At 52.2% G+C, this 24,393-nt stretch overlaps 1 protein-coding gene across 1 annotated transcript; it reads right to left on the bottom strand.

Moving 5' to 3' along the window:
* Window positions 1–1,115: 1,115 nt before the first annotated feature.
* On the bottom strand, window positions 1,116–4,303 carry LOC135974079 (uncharacterized). Its single transcript, XM_065560185.1, has 2 exons — window positions 2,680–4,303; window positions 1,116–1,685 (listed from the first exon to the last, which is right to left on the bottom strand). The coding sequence occupies exons 1-2, from the start codon at window positions 3,254–3,256 to the stop codon at window positions 1,210–1,212; spliced, it is 1,053 nt and encodes a 350-aa protein (XP_065416257.1). The 5' UTR covers window positions 3,257–4,303; the 3' UTR covers window positions 1,116–1,209.
* Window positions 4,304–24,393: the final 20,090 nt, after the last annotated feature.

The following is a 24,393-nucleotide window of genomic DNA, read 5'->3' on the forward strand; positions in this document are numbered from 1 at the left end:
GGTATTTACTTCCCGGACCACAAAATAACTGTTGGGGATGTGGAGATGCCTATAGTCATCCTCGGGGACCCAGCCTACCCGCTAATGCCCTGGCTCATGAAGCCCTATACTGGCGCCCTGGACACTGAAAAAGAACTCTTCAACTACCGGCTGAGCAAGTGCAGAATGGTGGTGGAGTGTGCTTTTGGCCGTCTCAAGGGGAGATGGAGAAGCTTACTGACTCGCTGTGATCTCAGCGAAACCAATATCCCCATTGTTATAGCAGCTTGCTGTGTGCTCCACAATCTCTGTGAGAGCAAGGGGGAGACCTTTATGGCGGGGTGGGAGGTTGAGGAAAATAGCCTGGCTGGTGATTACTCACAGCCAGACAGCCGGGCGATTAGAAGAGACCAGCGGGAAGCGCTGTGCATCCGGGAGGCTTTGAAAGCAAAGTTCCTGAGTGAGCAGGGTAACCTGTGATTTTATAGTTTGTGTACTGAGAAGCTAAACCTGCCCCCGTTTCTTTACCCAGGTAATGTTGACTATCCTATCCAGTTACATACCCCCTTCACCCCCCCTCCAACACACGTGTCGAAATAAAAATAGTTCTACTTTGTTAAAGCACACCGTTTTCTTTAATACTGTTTTAGCGGGAATTTTTTAAAACTGGGACGCAGACTGTGGTGCGGGGCGGGTCTAGTGTTGTGATGCGAATGCAGCTTCTAAACTCAAGGATTGACAGGCTCCGCTGCGGTGGGATGCTTGTTTCAACGGAGCCTGTCACCCCTCCTGATCGGGACTGTGTGTATGGGAGGTCTATTTGACTTTGTGGCAGGGGGAGGACGGTTACAGATCCCATGCTGTGTGGCTCTGTGATCCTGTCTAAGGACCGGCGCTTAAGATCTGTAACTGCCCTCCCCCGCCACAAAGTCACAGAGCAACCCACCCCCCCCCAACATTACATCAAAACAACCTCCCAGACTAACCGGGGCAACTAGTCACTGCATCACTGCACTGTGTATGTGCCCTGCTGCTGTGCCTGCCCCCGACTATGTACCCTGCCAAAGGAGACTGTCCTGTCCAATTTCCAACCCCCTTTCCCCTCCTCCTCCAAAAGAACATGATTGAAACAGTAGTTAACAGAAACGAATTTTTTATTATCAACTACACATGGCATTGGGAGGTGAAACTTGGACGTGGGCTTGTGTCAGGCAGGAAGGAAAGAACTTTTCAAATTTTGGGAAATGAGAGCCTTCTGCTACTAGAGCTCTCTGCAGGGGTGGAGTGAGAGTTAGCAGGGACTCTGCCGCCTCTCCTTCTTTGCACTTTGGGTGAGGTGGGTATGGGACTTGGTGGCGGGGGAGGGCGGTTAGAGATGGACTGCAGCGGGGCTCTGTCCTCCTGCCTCCGTTCCTGCAGAACATCCACAAGGCGCCGGAGCGTGTCCGTTTGCTCCCTCAGTAGTCCAAGCAGCGTTTGAGTCGCCTGCTGGTCTTCCTGCCGCCACCTCTCCTCCCGATCCATGTTGGCTTGGTGCATTCGGGTCAAGTTCTCCCGCCACTGGGTCTGCTGTGCTGCCTGGGCTTGGGAAGAGGCCATAAGCTCAGAGAACATGTCCTCCCGTGTCCTCTTCTTCCTACGCCTAATCCGCGCTAGCCTCTGGGAGTGTGATTCCAGGCTAGGTTGTGAGACAGTCGCAGACGGGGCTGTGGAAATGGGAAAAAGGGAGTGAATTCCTCTGAAAGATAAATGTAGTTGTGAACAAAGAACATAGTCTTTCTCTGTGAACAAGACCATGCACAGCACCTTTCACATGCGCACTCAGCACAAGGTCGAATTCTCGGCCTTCGCATTCTGTGCCTGGGGTCTTGAACAGCACATTTGAGAAGCGAGGCAGCACAACGGAATTTCTGTTGCAGGCAGACATGGTAAGCCGTACACTTGTGGCAGTTTAAAACTTTTATATTACCACTGGCCTCATTTCACATTTAAATCAATGTCAGTCCCTGCTGCCAGCAATCCGGCAAGCGGGAACTCTGCCCCTGTCCCACCCCCTCGCGGCTGTCCCCGGGAATGATCCCTTTCGGCTGCCCCTCTCCCGCCTCCACCGCGTGGCTGCAAACCAGCGGTGACAGTTCTGTAAAGGAACGGGAAAGCAGTCCCAACACTAACATTCCCCTACCTAATTAAAAGCAGGTCACCATGGCCGACATCACCCTGATGAGGATCTCCGAGAGCGACAAAGAGAGAATGCTCCGGGAAAGCCTCCAAAGACCAGGGCCGTATGCCGCCCTGCTGTGCAGAGCAATGATCCCCGAGTACCTGATAATCTCGTGGCGCGGCAACGTGTCGTACTTCGGAGGACCCAATAAGGCCGCTCTCCCCAAGAACCTCATGCAACGGCTTTCAAGTTACCTCCAGGAGAGCTTCATCGAGATGTCCCAGGAGGATTACTGCTCTATCCCCGCACATATAGACCGCATTTTACTGTAGCTGCAGTAGCAGGGAATACACAGTAGAGCGGCTTGTGCAGGACAATCACTGAAAACCGGACATTGCTAGATTTCTTTTCAAAACTTGCACTGCCCCTTACTAAACCGTTAAGCGCCTAGGGCACACTAATCATGAACAACCCATTCTTTTAATTGTTAATATTCCTGTTTTGTTAAAAATAAATGTTTAGATGTTTACAACACTTACTGGCTGATCCTTCACCAGATTCTGTGTCCGGGGTAATGGCTGGGGACGCTTCGTAGGGGATCTCTGTAAGGGTGATGAAGAGATCCTGGCTGTCGGGGAAATCAGCGTTGTGAGAGCTGCCAACTGCCTCGCCCTCCTCATCTCCTTCCTCATCTTCCCCGTCCCCTAACATGTCTGAGGAACCGGCCGTGGACAGTATCCCATCCTCAGAGTCCACGGTCACTGGTGGGGTAGTGGTGGCGGCAGCACCGAGGATGGAATGCAGTGCCTCGTAGAAACGGGATGTCTGGGGATGGGATCCGGAGCGTCCGTTTGCCTCTTTGGTCTTCTGGTAGCCTTGTCTCAGCTCCTTGATTTTCACGCGGCACTGCGTTGCATCCCGGCTGTATCCTCTCTCTGCCATGTCTTTAGAGATCTTCTCGTAGATCTTTGCATTCCTTCTTTTGGATCGCAGCTCGGAAAGCACGGACTCATCGCCCCACACAGCGATGAGATCCAAGACTTCACGATCAGTCCATGCTGGGGCTCTCTTTCTATTCCCAGACTGCATGGCCATCACTGCTGGAGAGCTCTGCATCGTTGCCAGTGCTGCTGTGCTCGCCACGATGTCCAGACAGGAAATGAGATTCAAACTGGCCAGACAGGAAAAGGAATTCAAATTCAAATTTTCCCGGGGCTTTTCCTGTGTGGCTGGTCAGAGCATCCGAGCTCGCACTGCTGTCCAGAGCGTCAACAGAGTGGTGCACTGTGGGATAGCTCCCGGAGCTATTAGCGTCGATTTCCATCCACACCTAGCCTAATTCGACATGGCCATGTCGAATTTAGCGCTACTCCCCTCGTCGGGGAGGAGTACAGAAGTCGAATTAAAGAGACCTCTATGTCGAACTAAATAGCATCGCAGTGTGGACGGGTGCAGGGTTAATTCGATTTAACGGCGCTAACTTCGACATAAACGCCTAGTGTAGACCAGGCCTCAGAGTCTGAAAGGGAAGAGACGAACCAGAGGCACTGAATCTGCCCGTGACTTCCCCCTGTCCAAGAACAACCATGAAAACCTCAGCCAGGCCACCTGGACAGGAATAATTCCAGCTGGCACCAGGGCGTGAGCCAGCTGCTTCAGACAGAGACCAGCATTGCTGCACGACTGGTGGCCTCAAACTGCCACGCTGGCTTCTCCAATTACCCGGGCATACCAGATCTCTCTTTCTCTCTGCCTTCTCCAGCGTGCAGTACAGTAACACCCTGGCTCTTTGGCTTCCTTTCCTTTGTTTTCTCTCTTTCCCAGAGATACTGCTCCCTGCAGAGGATCTGGCTAGATTTCCGCACCGCTGATGCTGCCCGGCTCCCTCGGCCTCCCGTTTAAAGGCCTGTTTGCGAGGACGTCGCTGGCGCGCTGCCCTGGGACGCTGTACTGACGTAGCAGGCCTTCTGTGCACATTCCTGGAGCCCCAAGAGGCTCACGGCAAAGGAACATCCCCAGCCTGGCCTCCTGGCTAATCCATCCCTAATCCCCCCGAGAGGGCCTGTCTCTCTCCCCCCCTCATCTGCAGAGGAAGCGCCACAGCTGGAGAAACCTGCAGGCCTCTTCAAAGAAGCAACTTGGCCGGCCCAAGACAAGTGAGTCATGTCCCCGGAAGTTCTGCTCCTCTCCACAAGCCATGGGGAGCAGGGGGGTCATTCTGCCCCCTCTATAAGACCCTCAGAGCACCCTCCTCCACCACATGGCTCAGCTGCCGCACAGTTAATAGACTCTGCTTTGTTTCATGCATCTGTCAACTGCTTTCCAGATGCCTCATGCTCCTTTAGGCTCTGCACTTCCTTCCTCTGACGATAGCTCAGCCACCCACCTTGTCTGGCTCCTCTTTGGTCCCTGCTCCCTGCAGGGTCCTGCTTTGTCTCTGCTGTGCTAACGGAGTCCAGGCCTGGTTTCTCCAGCCCCTGAATCATCCTGGGTGCCTCTGCTGAGGCTTCTTCAGCTCCGTAACATCCAAAAGCATCTCCGGGATTTCCAAAAGATGGCAGGGGAGGGTACAAGCCACTCTGGTTACCAGCAAAACCTGGCCCTAAGGTCCTTTTGAGGGTTAGGCAGAGGTGAAAGTAACTTAAAGGACTTACCGGGACTCCGGAGTCCAGAGCAGGGGACATGGCTTCAACGGGAAGAGGCGTGGTCTCAACCGGAAGAGGCTGGGCCCTTAAATTCCCCGGGCCCTTTAAATCACCAGACGGTCTGGTCTGGCACGGTGTATTGGCCCTTGCCGGTACGCCGTACCAGGCCGTACTGGCTTACTTTCACCTCTGGGGTTAGGAGGACCTCCTATTCCATATGCGTATGCCTAGAGTGACCAGATGTCCCAATTTTATAGGGACAGTCCCGATTTTTGGGGTCTTTTTCTTATATAGGCTCCTATTACCCCCACCCTTGTCCTGATTTTTCACATTTGCTGTCTGGTCACCCTACATATGTCCCCTATGATCTGAGCTAAAGGAGAGTCTCTGGGAGTGGTAGGGTTATTTATAGTGTCTGCAGTCTTTAGAACCCCCCTCTCCCCCCGCAACATATTGCCTAGCAGTGGGCTGCAATACATAAACTAACTCAGCGGTTCTCAAACTTCATTGCACCGTGACCGCCCTCTGACAACAAACATTACTACACGACCCCAGGAGGGGGGATCAAAGACCGAGCCCGTCCAAGCCCCGCCAAAGCTGAAGCCCAAGGGCTTCTGCCCTGGGCGGGGAGCATGTAACTTTAGCCCTGGGTGGTGAGGCTCGGGCTTCGGCTTCAGCCCGGGCGCTGGGCCTTGGGCTTGGGCCCTGGGGCCCAGCAAGTCTAACACCAGCCTTGCGAATGGGGTCGCAACCCACAGTTTGACAACCCCTGCACTAGCTAGTACTCTACAATTGGGAACTCGACTCAGAGGATGATCCCTGCTAGGAAGGGGAGAGCAGTGCTATAAGAACGGCCAGACTGGGTCAGACCAAAGGTCCATCCAGCCCAGTCTCCTGTCTTCCAACAGTGGCCAATGCCAGGTGCCCCAGAGGGAATGAACAAAACACTACAAACAAACAAAAAAAACCCCAAACCCCGTGTCAGCGAGTCTCAGTAGCTGGGTCAACTGACTTGGGCTTGCGGGGCTTGCTACGGGGCTAAAAACAGCAGTGCAGACATTCCCCCTCAGGCTGGAGCCTGGGCTGTGAAACCCAGCAAGGGGGGTGGGCCTCAGAGCCCTGGCTCCAGCCCAGGCTGTGAACACTGCTGTTGAGCCCCCTAGCAGGAGCTGAGTCAGTTGGCCCAGGCTCTGACGCTCGCTACTGGGTAGTTTTATTTGGCTGTGTAGACGGACGGAGAGTGTGAGAATAACTTCTTGGGTGGGGGAGGGGCGTTAAAAGCTCTCGCTTTTTAGCATACTGAATGTTTTCAGGTGTTGGTGGACTCCACTTGCCTCCTCCGCCCTTCCCTTCCCCGACCCTGGTCTGTCACTACTGCCGGCCCTCACCGGGGGCTTTGCTATTTCACCCTCACTATAATGGCTAATGGCCTGTATCCGCCCTGACCCCACAGGCAATGAGGGAGCAACAACAGGCTCCACAGAACCCTCCTCCCCCTCACCAAGCGCGTGCCTGGGGCGGCAAGCTGCGGGGGCGGCCTGCTGGTCGCCGTGAGGGCGGCAGTCAGGCTGCCTTCGGCGGCGTGCTTGCAGGAGGTCCGCCGGTCCCGCACTTTCGGCGGCAATTTGGCGGCGGGTACGCCGAAGGCGCAGGACCGGTGGACCTCCCGCAGGCATGCCGCCGAATCTGCGTTACCAGCAGACCTTCTGTAGGCATGCCGCCGAAAGCCGCCTGACTGCCGTGCTCGGGGCGGCAAAATACATAGAGCCGCCCCTGCGTGCAATAGCACCACCCCGTGGCTCCCGCCATAACAGCATCAACCCAGTGGTTGGGAAGCCCTTACAGAGGGCTTGGTCTTATGGTAAGGCTGTCCCTTATGGCATGTGGGGATCTGGTACCAGTGACACGTCACACCTGGACGAATTATGCCTGTAGCAGTCAGGACTGGAGGAAGCAGGGGAGGTTCTAGCGTGAATGTAACAGGGCCCTTAAGCCACTGTAGGGAACTGTCCAGCATGGCTTCCATTTTTAGGAGTGACGAAGGATTCTGGGTGCCCAAATTGAGACACCTTAAAGAGGACGGACTGTCAGAAAGTGCTGGGCACTGCCCTCTGGAAACCAGGCCTCTTAGTTCCCTCCAAGTGGGCATCCACATCACGAGGCACTTTTGACCATTCAGGCCTATTTGGCTGAAGAGGTGGTATCTAGGGTCTTGCCAACAGCAGGAGATCAAAGCAAGTCAGGACTGAGATGCATTAGCGGGGCAGTGTGGCCTCCCAGGACTGGAACGGTAGGCGCTGCAGGTCGGCCCAGAGGTGCATTAGCAGGACTGCATGGGGTCCCAGGACTGGAATATTCACACGTGCTACTGAGCAGCATCTCGCTGCTGGGGCAGAAGGAAGTGTCTGCCGCCCGCTCTGCTTGGCTTGAGCCAGTACTGTCTGCTCTGCCAAGTCTCACAGGGACCAAATGCCACTAAAGAACAGCTCCCGGGGTCAATATTCATCCAAGGCCCTTGGGGCCTGGCTCAGCAAGCACCGCTAGATGGATTGGAAAGCTTGGGGAAACAAAACCATCACTGGCCTGCTTTGAAACTCAGGTTGACGGTGCTCGTTCATCTCAATCATTATTCAAAGGAGTCCAGAGCTTGCGGGCCTTATCAGCAAAAGCTGAGGCACCTGCTCCCTTCTGATGCTGCATTTAGGGACAACCCATAATGCCGTAGGTGGGGGATGAAGCATAAGGCAATACAATAACATGTGTTGTCAGAGTTATTACGTACATCTTAACATCAGTCTGAAAACCACTGCAGTCGCGCTACCTTGTAGCAGGTCAGCCCTTGGACGGGGGACCTTTGAGGAACAACCAAATATTACAGTCCATCTCTGCGGCCTACCACTGTAACCTATCAGGATAGCTAGACACTGGAACATGTGACCTACGGAGGCTGCGAATCCCCGTCACAGAAAGTTTTTAAGAACAGGTTGGACACACACTTTTCAGGAATGCCAAGGTATACTGGTACTGCCTCAGTGTCAGGGGACAGTAGGGGACAAAAGGGGACAATAACCCATTCCCTCAGAGGAACGGTGCGGATTAATAAATACTAAGGATTCTAACAGACCATCGCCTAAGGGAAGCCACCCTCTAGCCAATTTGTCTCCCAGCTCCCAGGAGATCTTTTGAAAAGTCCAGTCTTTACTTTTCCTTACTCACAAGCATTTCTATTTCAGAGTAGCAGCCGTGTCAGTCTGTATCCGCAAAAAGAACAGGAGTACCTCTGGGACCTTAGAGACTAACAAATTTATTTGCGCATAAGCTTTCGTGGGCTACAGCCCACTTCATCGGATGCATAGAATGGAACGGATTTCTATGGGACTCACCCCATCGTATCTGAGCAACTTCCCTTCCTTTTTGCATCAGCTGACCCTGAGCAGTGCAAGAAAGATCCATAACTTGCTGCCAGGCAGGGCCGGCTCTGGCTTTTTTGCCGCCCCAGGCAAAAAAGCCGCTGGCCGCCCGGCCAGAGCCCCGGGGGGAGGGCGGCGAGCCCCGGTGGGGGCTCCGCTCTCCCCCCGGCGGCCGGGAGGAGGGCGCGGGGGGGGGGGGGAGGGTGGCCGGTCGCTCTCCCCCCGGCGGCCGGGGGGAGGGCGGCCGGAGCCCTGCGAGGAGGGCGGTGAGCCCCAGCAGGGGTCTGCTCTCCCCCCGGCGGCCGGGGGGAGGGCGCGGGGGGGGAGGGCGGCCGGAGCCCTGCGAGGAGGGGATGAGCCCCAGCGGGGGCTCTGCTCTCCCCCCGGCGGCCGGGGGGAGGGCGCCGGGGCGGAGGGCGGCCGGAGCCCTGGGAGGAGGGCGGTGAGCCCTGGCGGGGGCTCTGCTTTCCCCCCGTCGGCCGGGGGGAGGGCGGCCGGAGCCCTGGGAGGAGGGCGGTGAGCCCCGGCCAGGGCTCCGCTCTCCCCCCGGCGGCCAGAGCGCAGGGGGCAGGGCGGCGAGAGGGCGGCGAGCCCCAGCCAGGGCTCGCCGCTCTCCCCCCGGTGGCCGGGGGGAGGGCGCCGGGGGGGAGGGCGGCCGGAGCCCTGGGAGGAGGGCAGCGAGCCCGGCCATGGCCCCGCTCTCCCCGGGGGCCGGAGCGCCGCGCCGCCCCCCTCCAGGTGCCGCCCCAAGCACAAGCTTGGTGGGCTGGTGCCTGGAGCCGGCCCTGCTGCCAGGTCTATTAAAGAGCGGCTGGGCCAGATTCTCGGGTGCATATAAACTGATGCAGCTCCACTAATTTCTATGACGCTCCACTGGTTTATAGCAGAAGAGAATCTGGCCTATTTTTCCCCTCTTGGGTCAGGCTGGAGAGAGAGCGCCTTTCCTCATAATGTCCTATGCTCTGCGGTTCCAGGTTAAGTGAAAGCTTTTTTTTTATAATGGTAGAAGCCGGCTTTGTGCACATTTACCTAACCCAGAGCTGCTGCATTCCACACCCCAAAATAGCAACTCGAATGATGCTCCGGTCAGCCGGTGATGAGCATGCAAAATGCTCATTATCTAGCAGGAACAATTAGACTCACACCAATTACCTTTGCAGTTCCTGAGAGAGACCGGAATGGGCCAGCCGGCAGCCGGCTTGCTTGTATAATTCTGAGCAGAGAATGTTACCTGGGCTTGTTAGGAGCTGTGTTTATCATTAAAAAAATGTAGCATGCCCTGATCTTCTCCTACAATGCCTGAAGATTTGGGGGTTTGTGTGTGTGTGTGACAGAGAGAGATTGGGGTTTGGGGGGGGAAGTTTATTTTCATTTTGAAACTCAGCTCTCTTTCTAGCTAGTCTTTCTCCAGAGCCTGGAACATGTCAAATTCTATATAAAAGAGTTCCAAGCACGCATTTCTTCCCATTAATTGTTGGCAATTGAGTTAGAAAAGCGGATCTGTGTAACTGAAAGCTCTGCTGGAGATCTGGAAAATGATGTTATGGGCCAAAAACCTGCTTTGTCTAACACAGCACCGTCTCTTTCCATTAACTTCACCAGCGGTACTCCTGTGAACAAGCCAAGCTGGATTCAACCCTATCTATACCGCAGGAATGTTCTAGAACCCTGTATTATAACACATCCACATCCATCCACGGCTCACTCTGCTGCACATACAAGCCACTTGGAACTTCATGGTGACTCCGTGTGCTTCAGAATCACAGATCCCCCACTTCCTGAGCCGAAGGGGAATCTTCATGAGCTGTTAGTAGTATAAAGCCTATGAGACACAATTGAGCAGTTCCAGTTCTACCTGATCGAGAAGCTACCACCTTCCATCCAAGGTTCTCAAACTGCTTTTCGAAGGCAGGTCAGCATTACTATCCCATTTACAGGGGGGGAACCAATGCTAATTAACTGGCACAAGGGCACAGAGTCAGACAGTGGCAGAGTTGGGGATAGGACCCAGCCTCCACTAACCACTAGTCTTGGAGCCGCCTTTATAAGTTTTAACTGTGAGTGCAGCAGATTTCTACTGTGAACTGTGTGTCATGCCTGGAGAGACAGAGCTCACTCAGATTGGGTGAAGTGGGGGGCAGTCGGTAAATTTGCCACCCCCCCGCCTGAAGTATCAGGGGAGACGCATGAGATGTTCTTTGGCCCTGAGAAATGCCATTCCTCATCGCTTAAGAGCCTGACTTTCCTGAGCTCTCTGGAGCAGAGCTGTGGGAAAACACAGAACGTTTCCCCTTGATCAGCAAGTGTCTGAGCTAGGCAGCCATGCTGGAGTGCTCTGGGGCTATGGAGAGACGGGGAAACTTCCATGGAAAATTTTATTACCGGGTCAGCAAGTGCTTACCCATGAGTCTCCAATGTAATTTATTTATTGGCAGCTAATTATTAATCCCCTTACAAACAGAACTCAATGACACCATGGCACAAAAGAGAAGTGTGACAGGACCAGGGCAATGGGGTCACGCAGCCCAGCTGGGAGCCAGGGTTGGGGAATGATCTCTGCACCGTTGGCTTTTGGAGCCAGGTACGCCATGGGCGGGGGGGGGGAGGGGAGGACAGGGGGATGTGGCTGGTGCCAGCTCTGTGGCGATGGAGGCAGCCTGGATGAGATCGCCAGCCCTGCCTGGGATCAGATGGATTCTGATCTTTAATCACGGCTCTGAGTTCAGCTCCATGTGCCAGTTTCACTCTCATATTTAGGTCATCTGGCTTCACTGATCTTCGAGGTGGGGCCCAGGGTGCGTGCTGGTCCCCAGGGCCGACGAGGGGGGGGGAAAGCCGGTACAAATGACCGGGGCCCGGCGGTCCGGAAGGGGGCCCAGCTCTCCCCCGCGTCAGCCCTGTTTAGCCGGTCTGTCCTTGCTGGGGGGGGCCTGAAAATTTTTTTTCACCGGGGTCCAAACCTCTCTCAGAAGCCCTGCTGGTCCCACAGTGCTTTCTCCTGCTGGGAGGGCGCCTCACGCCAGCCACCGGTGGGAAAGCGCAGGGGTTGTTAATTCTATAAGATGGCGTTGATATCACAGTGCGCAGGAATGTGTCACCTGAGCGTTTTGCACCGTCTGAATCCAGGCTCTGGGCTTGCACCTCTATGGGACCTAGGCTTACTCTTATCTCAGGCCCAACTTGCAGGCTCCAGGCGTGCACCTTTATTGGCCTCTGGCCTTGCCCCAAACCCAGACCCAGACCTCCAGGCTTGCTCCTCTCCCAGGCACTGAGCTGGTTTGCAAACCTCCACAATGCATTCAATTAACTCAGCCTGACTCTCAGCTTTACAGACAAATGCCCAACCCAGCCGAGCCTTTCCTGCATCGGGCTTTGCCGGGAAAACGTTGCCCTTCTCTCCTCATGACCCATCCCTCCTCTGCTGCAAGGCTAAATGGTATTGACTGCAGCCCCACGGCACCTGCTATAGTGCGTGCCTGCTTCAGCCTGACTTTTTGCATATCGTGTGTATCTCAGGGGTGGGATGGTTTTTAGATAGATAGATAGATAGATAGATAGATAGATAGATAGATAGATAGATAGATAGGTGCCCGTTTATTTTAAGCTGTGATGTTAGTTTCTTTTAAAGAATGTACCCATGGCCTTTAGGTCTCTCTACATTCCAGGTGATTCCTTTTTCTTGCTATTATCACTACAATAAAGAGATTACTAGCTGAGAACCCTGCTGATAGCATTTCTGTGGCCTTATCTTCTTTTGTTTGGGAGGAGGGATAGCTCAGTGGTTTGAGCATTGGCCTGCTAACCCCAGGGTTGTGAGCCCAATTCTTGAAGGGGCCACTTAGGGAGCTGGGGCGAAATCAGTACTTGGTCCTGCTAGTGAAGGCAGGGGGCTGGACTTGATGATCTTTCAAGGTCCCTTCCAGTTCTAGGAGATAGGATATCTCCAATAATTTAAATTTGTTTAGATTCCACCTGGGTGACCACACGCTTGTCTCTGGACAGAGGTTTAGCCCAGGGATCAGTAACCTTTGGCACGCAGCCGGTCAGGGAAAGCCCCTGGCGGGCCGGGACAGTTTGTTTACCTGCTGTGTCCGCAGGTTCGGCCGATCACAGCTCCCACTGGCCGCGGTTCGCTGTTCCAGGCCAATGGGGGCTGCGGGAAGAGGCGCAGGCTGGGCCACCTCTTCCAGTGGACGCTGTGGGTAAACAAACCGTCCCGGCCTGCCAGCGGCTTTCCCTGACGGGTCGCATGCAAAGGTTGACGATCCCTGGTTTAGCCTCTTTGCGCACACGTGTGTCACCTGTGAATGAGTTACTGAGAATGTTTTAGGGTAGCAAAGGGAGCAATAGGAATGCACTGTGATGTGCCGCAGGTGGAAAATAACACACGAATCCAACCAGTCAATGGCCTGGGCTCTCCCCCTCACAGCTTTACCACAAGAGTGGGCAGCAGGCTACGGTGGGGAGAGAAGGGGACAGAGGGCGTGGCTGACACATCAGAGATGTTGAAGGGGAGACTGGGGGTGCATGCTGTGGAGGACACTGCACCAGTACAGAGCAGCTTGCTTCAGCCCATTATAGACCTGCAGGTCAAGCATGATTCAGACCAGAACGTTCCCAAGGCCTGGGAGGATACGTCTACACTGCATTGTAAACCTGCTTCCGTGGACCTGGGCGTGTGGACTCGGTGTCTAAGTCCATGCTTGAGTGTCCACATTGCATGTAACCCTGGGTTTACCCCGGGTCTCACAGCCATTCTAACCATCCATACTGCACTGTGCAGACCTTCTGACTCGAGTCAGTGGCTTGAGCTGTGTCCATAACGCAAAATGACAGGATTTGGACTCAGACCTAACTCCGCCTTCCAGATGGGTCCTAAGAGCCAGATCCTGGGTGCTTGCTGACCCAAGTCAGACAGATTAGAGTGTGGATGGTAGGAGGGTTTGGTCTCAAACCTCACTCTGGGCCCAGTCTACAATGCCGTGTAGACATACCCGAAGTGATCTTTGGTTTAGTAACTAATATCTGCATAGATCCTCAGAGGAGGATGATACAGAAATGGAAAGTATCTTCACCATCCAAGCCTTGTGTTTCCCAAGTGCAGTGCTTGCTTTGAACTGTCACGATGGGCATTACCCAACAACACAGAGGGGCAAATTCTGATCTCAGTGACACCAGCATCACTCCAGAGTCACTCTGTTGCAGTTGGTGGAGTCACTCCTGATTTACACCAGTGGGACTGAGAGCAGAATGCTGCAGAGGTGACGTCTTGTCCTGCTTCCCCTCCTCCTCTTTAGTTTTTCTTTCCGTCTCACTCTGTGCCACCATCTTCTCTTCTCTCCCTCTCTCTTTCCCCTCCCCCTTTCTGGAACCGATCAGCAATGGGAATTTGCCTGAATGAGAAAGGGTGGATCTGGCCCTTTTCTTTCCCCTCACACCCCCTCCCCATCTTCCCTCTTGCATTCCGCTCTTCTCCCTCCATCATTCCTCCTCCCCCAACATATCTCTCTCCTGCCAATCCCCTCCTCAGGGAGAGTGCCCTTGGCGAACAGCCAGACCCCATGCCTGGTAGTGCAGAGGGCTTCCAGGAAGCGGTGGCCTGGTTCTGGCAGCAAACTCTCCCTGGTAGGGTGCCCTGGCTCAGCGTTAGGTCTGGAAGTCATGACGAATTAGAGATGGGCCCTCTAAACACACTGAGCTCAGCACAAGAGAAGCAGGATGGAGTGTCCCCGCTGGGCAGTGTCTGGAGCGAACCCCCCTTCACTGTGCCAGCCCCGTTGGCGGGGTTGGAATGTGTGAGGCTGATGAACGATGGGAAAATGCCTCCCCATCAGCCCAGGGATACGCACTGGGAAGGGCTACAGTAGGAACTAACTCACAGTGTCCCTCAGGAATTGGACCAGACCTTCTGTGAGGGCTGGAAAAGTTCAGCTCCCCTCCCTAGTCCATGGCCACTGCTCTCCCTGGGTCTGGCGGGGCTCAAATCTCACCAGAGAGTCTGTTCCTCCCAGCGACGGGCCTGAGACCCAACTATGGGATCAGTGCTTCACTCCTGAGGCGGGGGGGGGAAGGGGTGCGTGACTGGATGTGGAGGGGTTCAGTCAAACGGGGGCTGGACCCAACATGCCGCTCTGGATCCAGGCTTGGATTTCAGTCCCTCCTAAAACGTCTGAGGGTGACTGGATTGGGAAGAGGCTTTAGGGCAATTGCAGTTTTGCCTATTATACAGGTCCGGATACAGTCCTGCAGCCAAACTGCTTGGGCACTTAGCCAAGTCATGCTCTTTGGGGGGCTCGCCCAGGACCCATTGGAAGCCATTACCTGGACCCCTGCTTTTGCCAAGTTACTCCTCTTCTTGTCCCAGCTTGGCCTCCCCATAAGGGCAGCAAGATTAGGAAGTCCCATGCTGTTGCTGGGAGGATCCTGGGAACGGAGCTTGGCATCTGCCCAACCTCTATTTGCCATCACCGCTGAACTAGTGGTCCATGACTGGGTCTGCGGCAGCTCCCCAGAGAGTTTTGCACCTGTCTGCAATGTACTGCCGCTGCCAGCCAGACTTGCAAAGAATAAAAAATTCAAGGGGTCACGAATGCAGCTCGAAAAGTGCACAATTTGCAGAAGTAGCGAGGGCGGGTGTTGATTGGGGCTGGGCCCCACCTCTTACAAGTAAATTCTTTGCCATCCCAAAACACCTCTGCTCTAGTCACACACACACACTAAGAGAAATGTAGAATGTTTACCCTGACAGTGCCACCCAGAGGATTCAGGGGGCCTGGGGCAAAGCGGGGGAGCGGACATACTCACAGGGCAGCGGTCTGAGTCTGCGGCGGCGGTGGGTCCTTCAGTCGCTCCGCGTCTTCGGCAGCACTGAAGGACCCACCGCTGAAATGCCGCCGAAGACCCGGAGCGACTAAAGGGCCGCCCGCCACCAAAATGCCGCCAAAGACCTGGACCGCCGCCTAGTAAGTAAAAAAGGTGCCTCTAGCCAGGAAAGGGATTCTCGGCCAGGGCTCGCGGGGCCCATGTGGGGCCTGGGGCAAATTGCCCCATTTGCCCCCCCCTCCCCGGGCAGCCCTGGCAGCTGATTTTGTCACTTCCCAAGAACCTGGAAGTCCCCCATTCCACACAGCATATATCTCCACTGCAGTGTTAACCCGGCTCTTACCTGGGTGTTGCCCCAACCCCCCACCTGTCCACACACAAAACCCACTTATCCGAGTTTGGTGGTGCTTTTAACCCAGGCTAGCTGACCCGGCTTGGGCTATAGGCTAGAGCTTGGGTGCTGGGCAAGGATCACTCGGAGACCCAGATCTCCGCTGAAACAGAAGAGTGTTCCCTTGACAAAGCTGCCCTTTCCTCTCTGCACTGCTTGCACTCACCCAGGCTTAATTAAAAGTAAATCCTGTTCCAAGGCAAGCCATGGTAATTGGTGGATGGACGTCCCGTTGTGGAGAGAGATTACGGCCAGCACTAAGTCACGTTTGAGTTCAGAGCCACGTGAAAGCCGCTTACCTAGGGCAGGGACCCGTTGCAACATTAAAAAATAGAACCCCAGGAATGTCAGAGGCAAAGAGAGAGCAGGGCTGCCAGTGGGGGATGCTGGCAAAGCCTGCTGGAGAAAGGAATGTCTGCAGAGCCTGGTTAGCCTGCAAATCAGGCAGGCAGATGTGCACCGGCTGGCTCCCTAGTGTGAGTTCTGCACTGACGGGGCTCGAGGCATTCTCATCTGAGGATCTCAAAGCACTGCACAGAGGTCGGACATGTGCGTTATCGAACCCGTTTGATGGATAGGGACACTGACCCAGAGAGGAGAAGGCTCCGCCTTTCGAAAGCGGCTGCTGGTTTTGGGTGCCTCCATTTCTGGGAGCCCAACGTGGGTCTGATCAACTACAACTGAAGTCAGCTCCCAAGGCAGACGCACCTACCGTCCCATTACGGATTCTGGGTAGCTCCTCCCCTAAGCAGCACTGTAAGGAGAGCTACCCCACTAGCTAGCCCATTCATTCAAAACACCGTGGCTTGTGACAGAGGGGAGAGGAGGGCTGTAAGGAACTGATTGTGTCTCAACCGCAGCACAGGTTGGAGTTGCTCAAGTTCTGCTTCTACTCCACCATATCCCCTCCATTCCCTGCCCTGGAATGCCCCTTACATCCCCCTCACACCATGGATGGGGGGGCGGGGGTGATGGGAACAGATGTGGCCTTGGCAGAGCAGAGAATCTATCCCCATATCTCCATTAGAGCTGGGTTTGGAGTCACAAAGGGCCCAGAGGTGGGTTACCGACTGAGTTTAACAAGAGGTTAAATAAGAACGGCCATACTGGGTCAGACCAAAGGTCCATCTAGCTCAGTATCCTGTTTTCTGACAGTCGCCATGCCAGGTACCCTAGAGGGAATGAACAGAACAGGTAATCATCAAACAATCCATCCCCCGTCGCCCATTCCCAGCTTCTAGCAAACGGGACAGGGACACCATCCCTGCCCATCCTGGCTAATAGCCATTGATGGACCTATTCTCCAGGAACTTATCTAGTTCTTTTTTGAACCTTGTTATAGTCTTGGCCTTCACAACATCCTCTGACAAGGAATTCCACAGGTTGACTGTGAGTTGTGTGAAAAAATACTTCCTTTTGTTTGTTTTAAACCTGCTGCCTATTAATTTCCTTTGGTGGCACCTAATTCTTGTGTTATGAGGAGTAAATAACACTTCCTTATTTACTTTCTCCATACCAGTTATGATTTTATAGACCTCTATCAGATACCCCCTTAGTTGTCTCTTTTCCAAGCTGAAAAGTCCCAGTCTTATTAACCTCTCCTCATATGGCAGCCGTTCCATACCCCTAATCATTTTTGTTGCCCTTTTCTGAACCTTTTCCAGTTCCAATATATCTTTTTTGAGATGGGGAGACCACATCTGCACGCAGTATTCATGAATTTATATAGAGGCAATATGATATTTTCTGTCCTATTATCTATCCCTTCTAGTCTCCATCTCCAGCCTAACTCCAGGTCGACCATTCAACGTCTCTGATGTAAATAATCTGCAGACTAGCAGAATCACAAGGGCACCAGGCTTGATGGAGAGAAAAATAGGTGAAAAATGAGAGACGTCCTTGCATAAAACAGAGTGCAGAGAGGGGGCTCTGCCTATGTCGGCTACCAGACGCCTAGCTGTCCTAGAAACCCCTTGCCCTGGCATATCAAATATATTCTCCAAAGATGTCTGATTCATCCTACAAAGAGCACATAATATTAGTCTATTTTCAGTAATTAGGCCAATTATCGAAGCACAGTATTCGCAATGAAAGGGAGAAAGGCTGTGTGCCTAGCGCCGGCTGAAATACCGCCTGCCCCCATTTCAACAACGGCCAAGAAAAGTCAAAACAAAACCCGTCTCCTGCCCCGCTCACTGCGAATTGGAATGCCCAGGGTTCGCTCTGTGAAAATGGATTTCTGAGATTACTTTGCCTGCGGGACTTGAGAGAAAACCAACACTCCCACTCAGCTTGACCCAGTTCAGCAAAATAAGGACAATAGCAAGAAGGATGTGGGATTTCAACAGCACCCTGGAAAATAACAGACCCCCATGATCAAGTCCCTGCCGCGTAGATCTAGACAAACACGTCTTTGTACAGTGCCGCTGCCTGAATAAAACACGGTGTGAAAGCAGAGGGAATTCACACTGGGCAAGAAGTCATTTAATGGTATCATAAATCCAACTTCATTTCCAGGTTGGTTTCATTAGAAGGCTTTACTGGGTCCAGGCTGCTGTGAATACACCAGTCTGCATTACACTGTGGGTTACTGAGAAGCAATGTAGTAGTGGAATGAATGTGTTCCTGGGAGCCAGGAATGCCCGAGTTACAAATCTGGTTTTGCAACTGATTCGGGCCCCAATCTTGCAATGGCAGGCACGATTTTTCACACTTGCTGTCTGGTCACCCTACCCAAACTTCTCTGGTTCCACCTCCCAGCTTCTGTGTCAAAACCAGCGTTGCCTTGACAGCCCCACACCTGGGCGCATGCAGCCTGGGAGAGCAATCTCCACTCCAGGGCAAAGGCATTAGACTGGGCCTCATTGTGTCCTGAGCCCATTCAATCAGGCGTGCCAGGCTCATCTACACAAATAGCAGTAGCCGGCAGTACTCCGTCTGTACATGCCCCACCGGGACTGGAAACACTTAGCGAGGCGTCAAAGTGAAGCCAGCACTGGCCCATTCATTTGCTCCATCTGCTGTCTCCTCCCATTTGGGAGAACTTCCCCGAGGCTTAAAAACTACCCAGCAAGGTTGCGCCATTGTAACTGCAATGGGCCCACGCTGATCCCTGGGAGGAACATCAGGGTTGGTTATGGGGAGAGGATGGAGACTCTAGAAGAGACGAGAATAAGCAAAGCTCATCTAAGTCACTGCACATCCTGGCTTGACCCTGATATTGCCTCTGCTGGGACACGGTGGATGAGCCGGGCAGCAAAGTTCCACCCTTGCTGTTCACAGGAAACCTTGCCTGCCATACTCCGTGTTGGGGGACACGCCCGGGGGCATATCCAGACAGAGGCTTTTGTGCAAGGCCGTTTGGTTTGCAAAACAAAAGGGCCATAAATAACGAGGAGGAGGACAGTGTCCAGGCCAGTGTTGATTTTGCTCAGTTCCAATTCTGACCAGCCTGGGTACTCCCTGCCCTGCCATTACCTTTCACCGAGAGAAAGAACTGCTGTCAGCATTCCTCCTCACTCTGCAGCCACTAGTGAGAATAAACCGCAACCACCAGGCTAGGCCCAGAGAGCTGGTCGACTCAATTCTAGGAGTACACCTAGTCTAGGACCTCCACACGCCTTTGCAGCAGTGGACCTTATGGAAGGAAAGTCGGAGCAGGAGACTTGAGCAAATGCCGGTGAAGCGTGGGCTGGCACCTGCCTGCCTGACAGAGCGCAGAGAGGCCAAACCCAATGGGTGGATCATGGAAACATTGGAACAAACCTGCAGGCATCAAGCCATTCCAAGATGGCACTGTGCAATGGGTCAGGTCTTGGAGCTCCAAAAGCCCAGGCTACCACCAACTCAGCGGAAAAGAAATATATTGCTGGATGTGTCGTTGCTTGTGAAACACAGGTGAGCTGTTATGTGCCCAGCCAGTAGTGGGTAGCATGCACCCACATCAGTCAGCACATTTATGATGCACTCTCCATGTGCATACAGTGCAATCAGAACAGTTCTCACAGGTACGTGTTGGGGGCGATAATACAGAATCTGCCACACATGCTGTGTGCATTCCTCACGCAGGGAAGGAAGCCCCGTGGCTGAGTATTAGGGATTACACAGAGTCTCCTAATGGCTGCTGTTTGACTGGGGCACGTTTTACACCTCCTTGGGGCAATTAGTTCTCAATTAAAGACTGATTTTGCCAAATCAGAATAATGGGTCAAATCCATTCCTGGAGTAAGCCAATGGGAGTTACATCGGGGTGAATTTGCCCCCACAATAGCACTACTTTGCAGGGCTATAGCAGATTTCTTCTGAGACTCCCAAAGTTCACACATGTGAATTAATTACGTCTTGCAACACTCCTGCTCAGATGGTAAATTTCATAAACCTCATTTTACCAATGAGTAAACTGAGGCACAGAGAGGGAAAGTGACTTGCTCCAAGCTACCAGGGCAGTGGGATCACAGATATTGTTGCCTAAGGGATCCTCCCAGAGGCTTAGCAGATCACAAGAGCCCTACCCAAAAAATAGCTCCCAAGCTGCCTACGTTGTCCAGATGCCAAACACTCTGGAGAAGGGGATACACTGTATTGACATTTGCATAGGCATTCATCTGACTGACCATCTGGAAAAATGCCACCCTTTGAAGAGTTGAGCTCTCAGGTTTGTACAGGTTGCAAGGCTCGTTTGTCATTGTGAAAGGGGAAGTGCCATATGTGTATACTTGTGCGATCCTTTGCTAGGGGACTCTGATGATGGATATGTAGCCTGTTCCAAGTAGCCTGTTGCAAGCCACTTTTGGGCTTTCTTTTCAAGACTGGATGGCGTTTTTTACTTAGTTGTGTCCCGCGGGGCTTTTATCTGCTTTTTCTGTGGCCTTTTATTTTTCTTGGACCGTGCCCCACCCCAGGCTCAGTGTGATGACACAGAGGCACAGACCCCACCCAGCGTGATGACACAGGGATGCATATCGCACCTCCCATTGTTCTGGGACACGTTGGGCAGCTTTTTTAGACCAATTGCTATTTTTCTTTTAAACTTACTGGCCACTTTGTTCCTATCCTCACCGGGGCTCATCCTCCGCTCCTGGTTCCTGCTTTGCTGCTTCACTCCAGATCCCTTCTCCTACACCCTACCCCTGACTCTGGAGTCAGACCTCCTGCCCTCATAGAATCATAGATCAGGGTTGGAAGGGACCTCAGGAGGTCATCTAGTCAAGCCCTTGCCCAAAGCAGGACCAACCCCAACTAAATCATCCCATCCAGGGCTTTGTCAAGCCTGACCTTAAAAACCTCTAAGGAAGGAGATTTCACTACCTCCCTGGGTAACCCATTCCAGTGCTTCACCACCCTCCTAGTGAAAAAGTGTTTCCTAATATCCAACCTAAACCTCCCCCAACCTAAACCGCCCCCCCCTGGGAAAAGGATCCTTCCCTAGCCTCAGAGCTCCTGGAGAGGTCAAACCACTGCACCTCTTCTCTGGAGCGGCCTGTACTTCCCCAACAACCTGGACCTCTTGCTGCTATTGGGTAAGGTCCTTTCAGTGGGACTCAGTCTCCCTCAGGGCTTTGCCACTCGTAGACCTTTCGGAACCAGCTTCACCTAGGATCACTGTTCCCAGGTCCCCCTTTCTGTCAAGCTCTCTACACAGCTCCCCTGAGAAATCCCACTCCCGAGGCTTCCTCTGTATGTTCTGGGCGCCTTGCCTGAGACCTCATAACCCTTTCCAAGGCCCAGGTGTTCCTTCGCTTACTAACTGCCACCCAGCCATCTTGGCAATTTAACTACTCACAGGTGGATCTGGGTTGGCTTGTTCCCCTTACTGGAGCCTTTCATAGGTAGGGATGGGGCTGACCCCCTCCAAGGGCCAGCTACGCTGTGACAGATTCATTTAAACATTCTCCCAGGTACATTTGTGTTGAAAGATTCATGCTCTGCGAAATGTTTCCATTTCAACTCCGCTGCATGTTCTGATGGAAAACTGTCCCATCAAATGTTTTTCAAGCAGCTCAACTCCTAAAGACGGGGCCCATCTTGCACTGAATTTTAAGGTAAACCTTTCAGGAACCAAACAAAAAGTTTTTATTCCCCTATTAGCCCTGCTTTTTCACAATTATGTTCCTTGGATCCAGAAGCCAAACTATTACTTCTCAGGGTAATTCTGGACCCATCAGGAGCTGGGGATAGCAGAAATCTCATGCAAATTCCAGTTCCTGTGGCATTGCTGATAGTTAGAGTCTCAAGAAACTGAATTCTGTGCTTGTCAAAGCCAGTAGGAGTTTTGCCATGGAATTTAATGGCACCAGAATCAGGTCCAGAATCTGGTGAACATTTGAAGGCTTTGTGGTCCTTAAATGAACACAACCTCGGAAGAATCTTCGAGACTTGCAAGCTTTAAATAGAATACCCAGTGAGATTTCCAGAAGGTCAAAGGTTGCTGAAGTGGGATGAGATAAAGCTGCAAATGGTAATGGCCATAGAGTAAAAATCATAATGGTACCGATAATGATAGAGTAAAACCATGACAGCAAGGCAAAGAGAAGTGGATCAAGTTGAAACATGAGGCTATAAACAAATAAAATCTAATATAGGGGAGCTGCAAAAAGAACTGGATGATGTTGCATGAAATGATTGATAATAAATCCAAAGAGAAAGAAAGCAACCTCTGAAACTAGATGGAATTGGGAGGCGGGGAAGCAGTTTAAAATGGGATGACAGAAAGGGAAGTTATATTAGTAATATAGATAAGGTTCATTTCTTCAGCTGGTTTCCAGGAAAATAGGTTAAGTAACCATTTGAATAAGAAATGAGTTTATGAGCTGGTTTTAAGACATAAAGGATCAGGCAGTTTTGAGACGTTTGAAAGTTCCAGGAATTGAGCGCCGGCCAACTGAATTACATTAAAAATGACAATCAAAACTATACAGAGAAAAAATAGGACGTACTGGTTTGCAGGTTGTATTACCAAATCAAGGGTGAAATTATCTTCCCCTACTCATATTAATAAGCACCTTTTGTCCACACTATTACATACTCTTGTCTTTGTCTGAAAGCTTTGTTATGAGCTGTTGTAGCATACCATCCATCCCTTTTTGTTGATGAATCCAATGTATGGGAAAAGTTCCAGACTGATGACTATGGGGGGCGAGGTCCCATGTCTAGCCCCCCAACTGACCCAACGTGGGGTGGGCAGTGCAAGTTTTTGCCAGGCTGCCCCAACACCGACCTGGAGGGACCACTTCGGATACACGTAAGAGAGCTCAGTTCAGTCTCCATGGCCCATTCAATCTGTGACCTCTGCTGAGGCTGTCAAGAAGGGCTCCAATTAACACCAGGCCCAAAGGTGCTTTTTGTGATGTGGATGCCTATCTGTTGGGAACTGGATTGAGAGGGTGAAACTCATTTCACCAAATAGCCATCCGATGGAAACAACTTGAGTCACTGTCTCAGAGGATAGCTATGAACATGCCTCCTAAAGTTGAAAGGTTCCATATCCCATTACTCGTCAGGCCCCTGAGAGATCCAGTCCCCCTTCTATGGCACATTCTAGCCAGGTGGAATATGTATGGACATCAATAGGTGACCTGTCCATGGAATGAATGCAGAATACACAACAGGCAGGCACAGAACTGAAGAGAGATCTGCACTATGCCTAAGTATCCTCTTGGACAAGGAGCTCATCAACCACGTAATTCCCATTGGGCCCAATTTACCCATGTCCTGCACCTCAAGGCTGCAGTAGCTGGTACAATCCCCTCCAGGGGTGAGAACAGCTAGTGGACTCAATCTCACCCCCTCTGCAGCTGGGCATAGAGAGATCCCCCAGAGCAGAAATCCAGAGCTCATGAGAGATGCAGGATCTCTCCATGGCAGTGATTGGGTTTGGATGGGCCACATCATGAGAAAGAGAAGGTGGAAAAATAAACCAGACTACGGTGTGACTGATATGGTACGAACTGCACCGGAAAAATGAGAACGGAAACCAAATGGCAGAGAAAAATGTGAGTCTACAGCGCTTTCATTGGAGCGCAGCTCCGTGAGTGTGTTCACAGCCCCATGCTCCACTGATATTCTAACCTACCTATTTATCAAATTCAAATCACCAAATATATGAATAAAGCAATTTAGCAATTAGACAGAATGCTCAACAAAATAAGCCCACATTTTAAAAAATCGTCACCGTACAAAAGATTTAAAAAACCCTTCTGCTAAATTCAATGGACATTTTCAAAACAGCCCGTAGAACAAAACGTAAAAATAAACGTATCTGCCTATTTATCGAGCAGAAGGAAACGAAGGTAGCTATAATATTTTTTTTCTAATCAGTGCCAAAGGATTACGATCTGGTGCTCAAATCCTGCTGACTGGAATTTGATTGCAGACACGTAGGTAAGTCCCATCGGCTGCCCTGAACATCCCAGCATGAGGGCCCAATTCAGCACAGCGCTTAAGCATGGGCTTTTCTGAATCAGGGTCGTAGCTGGTGTTTATTTCCAACATTAGGTATTCAGTCACTGGTTGCGTTAGTTATTTTTAGAGCAAATGGCCAATATGCCAGTGTATATCTGCTTAATAGGGTTGCAACCGATATAAAATTAGCATCTGCCTGTTCATATTTATTTATATACATAAATGAGCGTAAAAAAAGAAAGTGGCTTTCCTGCCCCTACTCTTCCTGTGATAATTGACAAATGCAAATATCTGATGGAGACGAAGTTGTATGTTTTCTATATATCACTCCAGGAAGGAAAAAAACCCAGTGACTGTTAGTGTTATTGTACCAAAAGAGAAACATAATCCGGGTGTGTTGAATCCAACGTTTAAATGCAGTAGAACCATCTTTCTTAGGCCCTAATCTAAGGCCTGGTCCACACTAACCCCCCATTTCGAACTAAGGTACGCAAATTCAGCTACGTTAATAATGTAGCTGAATTCGAAGTACCTTAGTTCGAACTTACCGCGGGTCCAGACGCGGCAGGAAGGCTCCCCCGTCGA

This window comes from Chrysemys picta, chromosome 10 (assembly GCF_011386835.1).
Source record: "Chrysemys picta bellii isolate R12L10 chromosome 10, ASM1138683v2, whole genome shotgun sequence".
Classification (NCBI taxonomy): domain Eukaryota; kingdom Metazoa; phylum Chordata; order Testudines; family Emydidae; genus Chrysemys; species Chrysemys picta.